The sequence below is a fragment of the Nelumbo lutea genome, chromosome 6 (assembly GCF_056320005.1).
Source record: "Nelumbo lutea isolate HS-2025 chromosome 6, American lotus-T2T, whole genome shotgun sequence".
In the NCBI taxonomy this organism is placed as follows: Eukaryota; Viridiplantae; Streptophyta; class Magnoliopsida; order Proteales; family Nelumbonaceae; genus Nelumbo; species Nelumbo lutea.
This window is the reverse complement of record NC_142689.1, coordinates 14,753,628-14,766,756: the sequence shown is the minus strand read 5'-3', so window position 1 is coordinate 14,766,756 and position 13,129 is coordinate 14,753,628. Positions and strand designations below refer to the sequence as shown.

Here is a 13,129-nt window from a genome sequence, read left to right as displayed (position 1 = left end):
TGTCACAGGTCAAACCACTCAACCCAGATGGTTGAACCGCCAAACTAGAAAACGGTGCCCTGACTGGTTCGGTTTTAAAAACCATGCTTTCATGACCTACACTAAAACCAATGCAAGTATGTCCTTTATATAGTACTAGTGTAAGAGAATATAACCATTCGTGCAATCCTTTGCTTTGTATATTATTAGTATAAGAGCATGTGCACACAAGGTTCATGACGTATAGGACAATATCTATAGCTTCTTTTTAGTTTTTTTTTTTAATCTAGTTCAAAGGGGCATATTGGGAAGCCCCCGATACAATATGTATCGACCAATATGGCCCCATGCATATCAAAATTTTGAAACTTTGCATGCACATGTGCAACTAAGTATTCATTATATATGATATATGATATTTAGATTTAACTATGACTTGCTTGCTTTATATGGTAATATAATAGATAGATAGATGTCCAAGGAATTATTAGTTTCACCCTGATATTTTAAGACAATTTTCCTCATCCATAACAAATAGAATTCCATTTAAATGTCCCTTATTATTCGTTTTTGCATTTGAGAACAATAGTACTTTGTCTTATATCTAATCCTTGCCCTTTTGACCTTAAAATTGTTTGGAAGTTGTCCTTCATTTATTTTCTCTACTTGAGGTTTATCTATTTAATCACGGGATCGATAAGAAATCAATTTAATCAATCAACAATTTTACGTGTATCACAGTTTTCTCTTTAGACGACTCTTGTCAAACATAAATTGTGTTATAATTATGCCATTGAAGTTGATTGTTGTTTCAGTCACTAAGCTAATTTTAATCACTTTTGAGCTGAGGGAGGTTATAGGCCAAGCAAGCACGACCACCCATGCCCGTGTGTTGGCCTAGCACGTCCCGCTACAGTACGTGTGGGTTTTAAATGTCACCTCTATTAATGAATTGCTCATGAGTGAGAGCCCTTGGGAGAGTTGTTGCTTAGAGTAGTCAGACCGACCGATGAAGTGGTTCTAAGGCATTGTCGTTGAAAGTGATGGAATTTATAGAGTTGAAGATTTTTTATTCGGTTTTCACATATGGCGCCAATTTGATGTTTTCTAGTTGAGGTAAATGAACAGTAGTGGGATACGTGTCGGTCTATGGGTAGACGACAATGATCGAGTCATTAGGGGCATGAACTACACACTGCGGGACAAGGAGTAGTCTTGTAATTGGATTGGACTCGGATCATATACACATAAGTCTAGAGCCTAAAAGGTTTGCAAACTTAAAAGTCTGGGATGAGAAACCGATGAGGTCTCACAAACGTGAGTTGGAAGAAGATTGGAAGATTCAAACAAATTGATGAAACTCCTCTCCCTCCATTACAGAACTATGATTTTTGCAACTTCAATTACCTCTGCAACTTGGATATATAGAACAACGTGACAAATAGCTCCACCTAAAAAATAAAGAAGATAAAGCTCCAACTTAAAACCAACCTTATGGGAACTGAAAAATATCTCTTTGTAGTCTCTCGTTCCTCCTCTTTTTATAAGCAAGCAGTTGACTAAAATTTGTGCATGTTGATACAAAGAGTCAAAGAGAAACAGTGCATTTTGAAAAATCCAAAAATAATAGGAAACATAGGTGTTAATATTTGTTCAAACTTTCTTTAGATAGACACAAATATCATGATTTTTCTAGATTTGGCTTTCTAGTATATCAGGTTTTTGTATTGAGAGTAAGTATGATGTTGCTTAATGGGAAGGCTAATGGGAGGGCTGGGGAGGGATAAGGAGGAAGGAGAGAGAGTTAAGGAAAAAGTAGGAAAGGGGAATTGAGTAGGAATGGCAATGGGTGGGGATCATATTCCCTGTCTCTGCCCCCGGTTCTGAAATCAATCCCCATCCCCATTCCCGCTTCCCGTTAGGGATAAAATTTGTCCTCCATCCCTAATCTCCAACGGGGATGAGTTCCCTGTGGGCACCCAAATCCCCAAAATTTTTTAGATAATAGTATTTTTTTAAATAAATGTACTTAAAATAAATAAAATTATAAATTATAAATAATGTTTTAATATATATATATATATATGGTTGGGGCGGGGACCTCAATCCTCACCCCCTACCCCATCGGGTTGGGGAGGTCGGGTCCCCGTCAGGGATGAGAAAAATTTCCATCTCTAGTAGTGAGAAAGGATAACAAGGGTGATGTGGATAACCTTTGAGTCTAAGAAATAAAAACATATGGCAGAAGGAATTGAAGTAGAGAAGTCAGGCCAACCTGAACCTAACCAGAAACTTCGAATTGGGTTAGGGTTAGGGTTGACCTCAACCTGACCTATCCCAGATTCCCAGCCTGACTTCCACCTCAACTCACAGTCACAGTTAGATTTACTTTATTGTTCTTTTGTATCCAACAATTCCATTTGGTAGTCCCATGGAATGGGTTCCTCAGTGTTTATAAATGCTAACTTGACTTTCTAGGAAGGTTCCAAATAAAGGATTTCAATATATGGGTACAAATTCATTCAGATTTTTTTTTCCATTTTTCATTGATTTGTCTGTATTTTCTTCAACACTGCTGAGTCTTGTTCCAGTTGGGAAGGAAAATCTTGGCCACAAATTTCTTTTTTCTGTAAGAAGTTAACTCAGGGAAACAAAGTTCAAACCCTCCCTTGACGGGCAAAAATTTCCTAACAATTTATAAAAGGAGTCGCCCTAACTTACCTGTCAATTTCAGGGGCTGAAGTTGATGGCTTGCTAATCCAGCTTGAATTAGGCCGGGTTCAGGTCCATCCGGTCCAAATCTCTCAGTATTAGATCTTGAATTCTTTCCCATTTCCCAATCCCAACAATTGACAACCCCGGACTGGAATATTTATCTTGATGCAGATAACCAACTATCCCGAGTCCAGACCCGATCGATAAGCCTCGGAGACATGTGATTGGATCAATTGTTCAATTTGAGATCGCGCGGAATCCAATGAAACAGAAGAAGCAATCAATTGATGAACATGGTTACATGGAGACATGTACACGCAACTAACAGAAACAAGAATACAAGATCCCATCAAACTTCACTTTCTATCCTTTTCTTTCTTTCTTTCATTCCAGCTATATATATATATATATATATATATACTACTCTTTTTAAGTCCAACCAGACCTGTCAAACCTCTCCCACTCTCCCTCTCTCTCTCTCTCTCTCTCTCTCTCTCTCTCTCTCAAGATCACAAACATGAGGATAGTGGCTTTAGGCTTCATGCTTCTGTGGGTTCTTCTCTTGATTCTTATCTTTTCTCCTACCTCAGACGCCAAAATTGCTTCCAGATTCCCTTCTTCTATCGTTCGGGCTGATCTAGCATCTCTGTCTATCAAAAGCCAGCAGCTCTATGAAACAAAGTATTTCACTCAAACGCTTGATCACTTCAATTTTCAGTCACAGAGCTACCAGACCTTTCAACAGAGATATCTGATCAATGATAAGTACTGGGGTGGGGCTCAAAACAATGCTCCGATCTTTGTTTACACCGGAAACGAAGGAGATATTGAATGGTTCGCGCAGAACACGGGTTTCATGTATGAGACTGCACCAAAATTCAAAGCCCTTCTGGTTTTCATCGAGGTAATTTGTTCATCAACATACAGTAGTACCCCGTGGATTCTTCTGTTGCAATTCTCTGGATGGTTATTAGATGATAACGAAATGGTTGTTTGGAAATTCTTAATTGCAGCATAGATTTTATGGGAATTCTATTCCTTTTGGTGGTGATAAAGAGGTAGCTTACAGCAATGCAAGCACGCTCGGGTACTTGAGCTCAACGCAGGCGTTGGCCGACTATGCCACATTGATCATCGATCTGAAGAAGAATTTAACTGCAGAAGACTCTCCTGTGATGGCTTTTGGAGGGTCTTATGGAGGAAGTGCGATTCCTACTTCTGATATAAACTTTTCTCACCAAACTATTTGGCTTTGATTTGTATTAATCCTCACCCAATTTCCTTTACATTTTTAGAACTTTCAGATGAGAATTTGGTGAAGTTGTTGAATTGGGTTTCTGGGTTTTGCAGTGTTGGCTGCATGGTTTAGACTGAAATACCCACATGTTGTTGTTGGAGCCTTGGCATCTTCTTCTCCAATCCTGAATTTTGAAGACCTCACTTCTCCATACGGTTTCAATAGAATTATCACAAATGATTTCAGGGTACCACAGAACTCTCTCTCTCTCTCTCTCTCTCGGGGATTATTTGTCAAACTTCTAATCCTTTTTATGATTGCCAGAATTTATGACTGATATCTCAAAAAATACCAGAAAAACATAAGAAACTTGATGAATTATCAACATATTATAGATTTATTTACTTATAATTTTATTCAAATTCAGAGTGAAAGTGAGAATTGCTACAAAGTGATCAAAGGGTCATGGAAGGAGATTGAGGACACTGCAAAACAACAGGGTGGACTGGAGGTTCTTAGAAATTCATTCAAATTATGCAAGTAAGAGTTTGATTTCACGCCATTTTCTTTAGCAGGAAATGTGGATTCTCTGCATCTGAACTTTAATATTCTCCTTCTTCTAATCCTACAGGAAGGCATTCACTGCAGATGATCTAGAAAGCTGGATTGAAACAGCTTTAATTTATACCGCCATGACTGATTATCCGACTCCTTCCAACTTTCTTCAGCCCTTGCCAGCTTATCCCGTTAAACAGGTGCAACTCAATTCGACCCTCCTGATTCTTTAAACAGATAAGACGCATTGGGGAAGCCATCACCAGTTCACCCATTTAACAGTTTAACCTGTAATCGTTAAACCATTGGTTGACTGTCAGATTCCATTCGGGTCTGACAACGGTGAGTGAATAGAATTGGGATCTGCTCACACAAGGCGCTTCACAACGACCTAAAAGGCACATCCCACCGTACATTGGGAGCATCTCTCGTAAATAATAAATAAGTATGAGAGAGGTTCTCAATGCGTGGGATGTGCCTGTAAGGTCAGTGTGAGGCGCCATGTGTGAGTAGCAGATCCGGTCTCCGTGAATTCAGTCATTGACTCGAGCCGTTAATTAAGAGAGGTGTTCGGTACGGTGGTTGTTTGTTTTTCACACTCTACGGTAGTTTTGACCATGCGGGTGGTGTTTAGGTGTTGCTGGTTCTAAACCTGCAATTACAGAATACAAAGGATTTTTTCTTTCTTTTTTGAGTTTCAAAGACAAAGCAACACCTTCAGAGTTCAGATTATATATGTATTTTTTTGAATAAACAAAATGAATTTTATATAATAATATATCACTGTTCTTAAATATGTTTGGATATTCCAATGTACATGTTTTTTAGAACAATTAAAAGGTCTCGCAGCTCTTTTCCGTATCTAGACTAGGCAAAAAGTTGACTCAACCCATGAATCTGTTCTAATTCAATCCAAAAAAATAGGGTTAGGGTCTCATATTTAACTACCTGAATGTGATAATGACCCAATATAGAAAAAAACTGGATTGGGTTGGGTTGGGTCATGAGTCAATCTATTGACTTGATTGTCAAGTCTATTTGGGACTATTTATGCATTGTTAGAAGTTTTTATTCTTCAATTTTTTTTATTTAGTCTTTACTCTTTATTGTTTACTCTTTAAAATGTTAAACGTTTAAGTTTTTTTATTTTATATTTAGAATTTAAGGCTAATTCTTATAATTTTGTCATTTTTATGTAGTTTTTCTTTATTTTTTAAATTTCACTTATTTTTTGGGATGACTGAATTGACCCATGGATTAACCCTAAACCGAACATTTACGGTTAGGGTCTAGCATTCGACAACCCAACCCGAAGTGTCTTGACCCGAACCCGACCCTAACCCACCAACACAATTGCCAAGTCTATCCACACCCCTTGGTCATTATATACCCATATTTTGGTATTAGGCATATTAATATTTTAATTCTCGATAATAATTTGTTATTGTAATTATACATCATATATTATCTGTATATTAGTTTAAAATACATAAATGATATTTAAAAACAAAGAGCAACTTGTTCTTGCTTCTCTAAACAAAAAGCACAGTTCACAAACATGTTTCAATTTCTTTGCGGGTGTGATGATTTAAAAAAAATAATAAAAAAAAAGTTCTTATTGTACAAAACTACCTGACCAGCTCCCAAACACAACTTATTAATGGGGTCCATCGTTCTGGAACATACTACGTGGGATGAATACCCCCTTAATAATGGTTCTATTTTCCAATGTAATGGATGTCTTGGGTCTTGGGGCCTATTTGAATTTGTCTAAGCCAAAAGTCATGCCAGAAACAGTTTTTAATAAAAAAAGGCCATGACAATCCAATCAAAAACTACTATCTAAATTTTGATTATCTGCTTTTTGCTTTTAGATGTGCAAGGCCATCGACAATCCAACGGTGGGGAACGACACTTTTGCCAGATTGTACGGTGCGATCAACATCTACTACAACAACACTGGTAATGCCACGTGTTTTGACATAGAAGATGATTCAGACCCACACGGCCTAAGTGAATGGACATGGCAGGTATGCAAATATTCCTTTCTGACCCTCATGGGCTGGGCTCCACATCTAAAATTTGTATAGATTTGCATATTATCACCCAACCTACCTACGGCCTTATTCAAAAAGGGTAGAAATCTGCTACCAAGAAAACAGGAATTGGACACAGTCCATATCTCTACCGACTTGATCTAAATCTCACTATGAAAACGGGATCCATCATAAAAATGAGACCTGTCATGACATGTGAAATGATGTTGGTTGGAGTCTGGATCTCCTACCTATGAGAACTCTGCTCATGTTTATCGCAACCATATGTGAAGAACATTTCATTCTATGCATAGTATTATGTAGGGGGAAATGTTCTCAATTCACGGGGGATTGTGCATTGTGGATAGGCATGGACAAAATTCTCATGGGCAGGAGATCCAGAATTTGTTGTTGGTAGAGCGTTTGAATGTGTTTTGTTGGCAGGTGATTCGGACTCAAAAAACACTCTAACACTATTCAAACAAGTCACTGCAAATCTGCAACCACACAAGGAAAATAGCTCCTTTGTTATATAAGTGTAGATGTAGAGATGCAAACGGATCGAAATCATATCAGTGTATATCTGAATCTGATATGACATTGTTCATGATAGATATAATCCGATTGGATCCGATAGGTAAGGATCTGAATTTGAATCCAATCATGAAGTTGAACCTTTGGATCTGATCCAGTCTGATTTATTTATTTTTAATTAATAAAATATTAAAAATTAAAATAAAATATATTAATTTAAATAAAAAATAAATGTATTTCTAATTATTTTCATCATATATATAAATGTTTTTATAAAAAATTTACAAAAATACAATATAAATGATATATTTATAAATGAATAAATAACATATATATATATATATATATGTATTATATATATAAAAATAAATATAAATATACAAATGTTACTTAGTATACGGCTGTAATGGAGAATGCGTATTGATGGCTATCTAAACTCACTAAAGTAACATAAATAAATAAATAAAATAAAAACAAAAAGTTTTTGGTTCCCAATGATATAATCAAATGATTTAAAAGAAAGGCATGTGGGACCCAGATCCATGTGCTTGACATACAAAAAGTCACAAAGGAGTTTAATTCAAGGGTTGAATAAATTACAAATGGGCCTAGTGGACCATAGCTTCCAAATATACAGAGTGCCTTGTTAGAATCAATCTTGTCTTGTTTAAGCATTGAAGTCAAATGATGGGCAAGATGAGTCATGCGCTAATTAATTAAATGTTCCAACGAATTACTTACACAAATCTCCATACCTAATTAGCACAGGTCCAGCCTGTGTTATGGCTAATATTAGCTTTGACATAGTACAATTAATGCACATGACCCTTCTTCTGTTTATTTAACCAACTTGTTCTTAAGGTAAGATTTTCTTCGGAATTGAGAGGGGTGCTCATAAAACCTACTCACTTCCACATAAAAAACTGAAAAATTCAACTGGTTAATCGATTGATTTGAAATAGAATTGAGGCCTCATTTGAGAGGGTTTAAACAAATTCTGGTTGAATTGCTTTGACTTAGCTACTTTGAAGAAGTCAATGAAAAAGCTTCAATCATAAAAAAGGCGAACTTGATTATAGAAAGCTTTTAGGTGGGACCCACCTGAGTCCTCCCAAACGGGCAGTGATAACTAACTGCTAACAAGAGTGGCTTTGGAAAGTTGTATCAATTCATTCTAGTTAAACTGGGTAGATGAATGTCTAGGCATTGCCCCAAAAGATGCTAAGAAAACACTAGTTTATCATGTGGCCTAGATTGGTTAATGGAGGATATAGTACAGAAAAAGTGGTTAAAAATTTTGTATTTTTTTATTCTTTTAATTTTTGTGTACATTTGGAGTGGCTTCTTTATCAACTTCATTAATTGCTCGGTTGAACTGTGTTGAGTTGTTGACTAAACCACTTTCAAGTGTAACTACTAAGACTGGCATCACCAGAAAGTTTTACTTGAGCTTTCCGGATTTTCACCAAACATAGCTGCTTTCATGCTTTCCATGTAGGACCCACCTTGCTAAGCCATAATTTGCTGCATCAAAGCCCTCCCAAATGGGCACTAAATTTGGGTAATAAAGAAAATAACTCTTGGTGTTTGATAACTCTAAATTTGGGGAAAGTGTGACAACCATGGTCACCAGGTTCCAGCTCAGTCACTGAGTGATACCTTGATACTTCTTGATCACTTGGTTGGTTATGTGATTCTTAAACTCGGATAATCTTTTCTGAACTTTCAAAATCTACCTTAGGCCATGGTTAGCTTGTGGGTGTTTTCGTATTTCAGCTGGTTTCAGAATGAAAAATCTCATTTCATGCATGAATACCTTATTGGTGATTTTAGACCCAGTAAACCATACTTACAAAACTAACCCCTCCAACCCTATCTGGGAGTGCTTATTGGATAAATGTTTAAAAATAAGTACTTATCTTGATAAGTGCTCATGAGTGTTTGGTGAAAAAGCACTTGTTTCAATAAGGGTAATATAGGTATTTCTGAAATGATATGACTGGCCAAGATGAGCCAGACTCGTGAGTGTTTCGTGAAAAAACACTTATTTCAAATAGGGGTAATATAGGTGATGATGCGTGATCTAGAAGTTCCTAACTGAAGGGTCGCTTGGACGTACTCCGATGCTTAAGTGAGTATTCTATTGTGGTCGCGAGCTAGAATTTGAGTGGTAGAGAGATTGGATGCAAGTAATCATGCACGCACCACTCTTTTTTCTCCTCCTTGGGTCTTTGGGGTTGGTGCCTTTATATGGGCATTGTTAAGTGTGCGCCTCATGCACCGCATCCGAGATTTCTGGGAGATCGTGTCTAACCGATCCAAAATCCTTAGAGATAAGCATCATGCACGTTGACCACCCTCCGAAACATTCGGTATGTGGGCCAATTTCCAAGAATCATGAGAGTGTCGGGATATGCATGCCGAATTTGTCAGTAAACACGTCTCGTAGGTCGCCACCTGGACCTCAGTTAGGCCGGCGCACCCTCGAGGGAGGTCGCTCCTTGCATCGATGTCACTTTGGCCAGTGATAGGGTACTGCAGGCCAGCCCTGGACGAGGTGCTTATAGGCGACCTAAGTTGTGGTCGAGGTCACCAGGTTGGCGATGAAGGCAGACCGCTTGGTCTAGGCAAAGAGAAACCATGACCTGGGACTCCAAATCATTGCTTATGTGATATCTATGTGTAAAATAGTTGTTCCAAGATGCCATGCGTCATTAATATCATTGGAGGGCCAAATCCGCCCTCATCAATAGTTATTTTCAAAATGACACTGCAGGCCAAGATGGGCCATAAAGGAAATAAGCACTTAAAAATAAATTCAAAAGCTGAACTTTTTGAACAAGTGCTTATTTTTAAGAATAAACACTTATGTGGGCTTATTTCCCAAACACAAATAAATGCTTATTGATATGGTCCTGGCCCAAATAAATACTTATTTGAATTAACACATAAACACAAACACTCCCAAACTTAGGCTAAGAGTGTCAAAGGGACTGTGGAAAGAGGTGGGAGGGGTGTTTTTCTTTTGTGCTTAGGATATCTTTAGTATATTTTGTGGATTAATCTTGGTGCTTTTGTATATCGTCTTATATTTGTATAGATAAATTTTTCTTTTATATTTATTACAAGAAAAATAGTTTTTGCTCAAAAAATTAATTTTGAAATATTAATATATTTACTTGATGGTTAGAGGTGGTTAAAAAAAAAGGGAGCTGTTTCCCTTTTTTTTTCTCTTCTTTTTTGGACTAATAGATATCATCTCCTACATTAGTTCTACAATATATAAGGTTAACTTGTAGAACTTTGATGATATACGTGGACTCAGGCGTGTACAGAGATGATATTGCCAACAGACGGAAACAAGAATGACAGCATATTTCCAGCATCAGAATGGGACTACGCGAACCAAGCCACCTACTGCCAATTTGCATTTGGCATTAATCCAAGGCCGCATTGGATTACAACTGAATATGGTGGTTATGTAAGTATCACACATATTGCACTATAGATTTTAGACATTGTTGCTGCATGTATCTCACTGAAGTTGCAAAGCAACTTAATATTTTGAGCTTTGATTTATTTTCACAGGATATTAGGAGGGTCTTGAAGCGGTTCGGCAGCAACATCATCTTCTTCAATGGTTTAAGAGATCCTTGGAGTGGTGGAGGGTATTCTCTCTCTCTCTCTCTCTCATTTCTTCATGTTTGCAGGGTTTTTCCTATCTCACGTTTCTTCATGGTTGCAGGGTTCTTGAGAGTATATCCAAGAGTATCATTGCCATTGTGGCAAAAGAAGGTTAGTACTTGGTAGATAATGGCAAATACTTGGCTCCCACTATGGTCAGATGAAAGCTTCTGACCACCTTCTGAGTTTTTTATCTAAACTCTAAATTGCTAAACTTTAATTTTAAAGTTTAACCCCTTAGACCTTAAAACCTAAACCCCTAAACCCTAAAGTTAAAATCTAAACTATGAATCCTAAACACCAAAATCCTAAAGTTAGTATGTAAAATGGTAATGATAGAATGCATGCCCTCCAACCTGTTAGGAGACAAATATTTTCTGTAGATAATCTCTCTCTCTCTCTCATATGTATGGTTTACAATGACAAATGGCAGGTGCCCACCATGTAGATTTGAGGTTTTCTACTAAAGAAGATCCAGAGTGGCTTCGAGACGTTAGGAAGAGAGAAGTAGGCATCATAAGAAAGTGGCTATCACAATATTACAACGATTTGGCCTATCCCTCTTCTTAGATTCAACAAATTTTTTTTTTGGTACATAGACTCAACAAATTTACCAGCTATTGTCATTTGCCAACAATTTAATGGACCAATTTACTAACATTTTTTAGTGGTTAAGAGCCATTAATTATTTTGTTTTACAGGCTCTATTAGGTCAAATATAAGCCTCAATTTTTAATGGGTTTTATTGTTCCTCACTTTTTTATCATCCTATTATAATCTCTCTCTCTCTCCTAAGCATATAACCATCATTATTCCACACCTCCAGCATGAAAGAGAAGGCATGTAAAATCATGGGCTGTCAAGTGTAGAACACCGCTTTGTACATAAAAAAAAAAAGGCGAAGGCTAGAACGGTATCCAATCTACCTCTCCCCCCCAAATAGTTGGAACAAACATTTTCTTTTGTAAAGGTCTGAAGGCTAATCTATCCATGTTTTTTTGGTAAATAGGCTAATCTATTCAATTCAAAACTCAGTTACAACAAATTCCAAGATAGGAACAAGAAATTCAGTGGTGCATACAAAGTCTTAGGGGTGTTACAATTTAGAGAAAATTTGGCTTTTTTTTAATGAGCACAGCCCCATTGAGTATAGAATTGTGGTAGTTAACATGAGAGACTCTTGCAAGAAGAAATGAGCATATGAACGCTCCATGGAGGATTATAATTTTCCTCCAACAAATGATCAATTAAGGCTATGTTTGGTTTAATTTGAAGGAAAAGATAGGGAGAGAAAGGGAAAGACAGGGAAATCTATACAAGATTTGTAAAGATTTCCCCACCTTTCCTTTTCTTTTCATGCATTTTCCTTCAAACTAAACATAACCTAAGGTGACTGGAGCTAACTGCAATTTGAGTTGAGTACCTGGGTCTGAATTAGCACGATACCTTTTGGGCTGATTCCAGTCTCAAAATTAGAGAAAATGGAAACTGAATTTTATTTTTATAAATCTTAATAACTATAATTATAATTCTATATATCTAAATAAATAATCCATTAACGAAATGATTATTTATGCATCTATTTATTGGGCTGCGCTAGGGTCTTCTTAAGACCAACCTCCATCCTGAACAAGTATACCGTGGTCACATTAAACTGTTGAATTCAACACCAACATTAAATTCACTGGCAGTTAGAACTTGCTTTTCAAGTTGCTAACCATTCTGTACATCACATTGATTCCTGATAGTGGACTTGAAAGGATATGAGATGATTTCTTCACCTATCTTGCATTTCTTTGCTAAGGTTGACAAAGGGGGAATTTACATTCAATGAATCGTGCACTGAATCCCTGTAGGTAATGACACTAAGGGGCGTTCTTTTTCTGTATTTTGAGAGGAGGGAAAACCAAAATTTCTATGTTCTTTTTTCAGATTTATATGGGGACCAGGAAAAGTTTATTTTCCTCTTAGGTGGATAAATAACTTTCCCATATTGGGAGAAAGTTGCCATCACTTGAAAGGGACAAAAATGACCCCTGTAATAATGGTTCTTTTGTGGATAAAATGGTCATTGCTTTATTTACATGGGAAATAAAACAACATTGATAAATACACTTACTCGGATAAATCTTTCCTAGGAAAGAATTACATGATAAGTGCATTTACCCGGATAAATAACTTACCAAAATGCGAACAGGGCCTAAATATAAGATTTACTTGCAAAATCACCCTCTCAAACGTTGAGTTAGAGAGAACCGGGCTGCTGCTATTCACAAGCTCATGGTTCCTTGTCCAAGCCCAGTCTCAGTTGAAGACAGACAACTGCTCACTGGCCAGTCTATAAAAAGCCCACGGGATAAATGTGTGATGGGCTGGATTGGGTTTCAAT

The 13,129-nt window shown here is 37.0% G+C and overlaps 1 protein-coding gene across 1 annotated transcript; it reads left to right on the top strand.

Moving 5' to 3' along the window:
* Window positions 1–3,111: 3,111 nt before the first annotated feature.
* On the top strand, window positions 3,112–11,492 carry LOC148847520 (uncharacterized). Its single transcript, XM_088947950.1, has 10 exons — window positions 3,112–3,598; window positions 3,708–3,897; window positions 4,045–4,178; window positions 4,359–4,471; window positions 4,563–4,686; window positions 6,361–6,516; window positions 10,382–10,537; window positions 10,645–10,724; window positions 10,802–10,851; window positions 11,174–11,492. The coding sequence occupies exons 1-10, from the start codon at window positions 3,212–3,214 to the stop codon at window positions 11,308–11,310; spliced, it is 1,527 nt and encodes a 508-aa protein (XP_088804076.1). The 5' UTR covers window positions 3,112–3,211; the 3' UTR covers window positions 11,311–11,492.
* The last annotated feature ends 1,637 nt before the right edge of the window (window positions 11,493–13,129 follow it).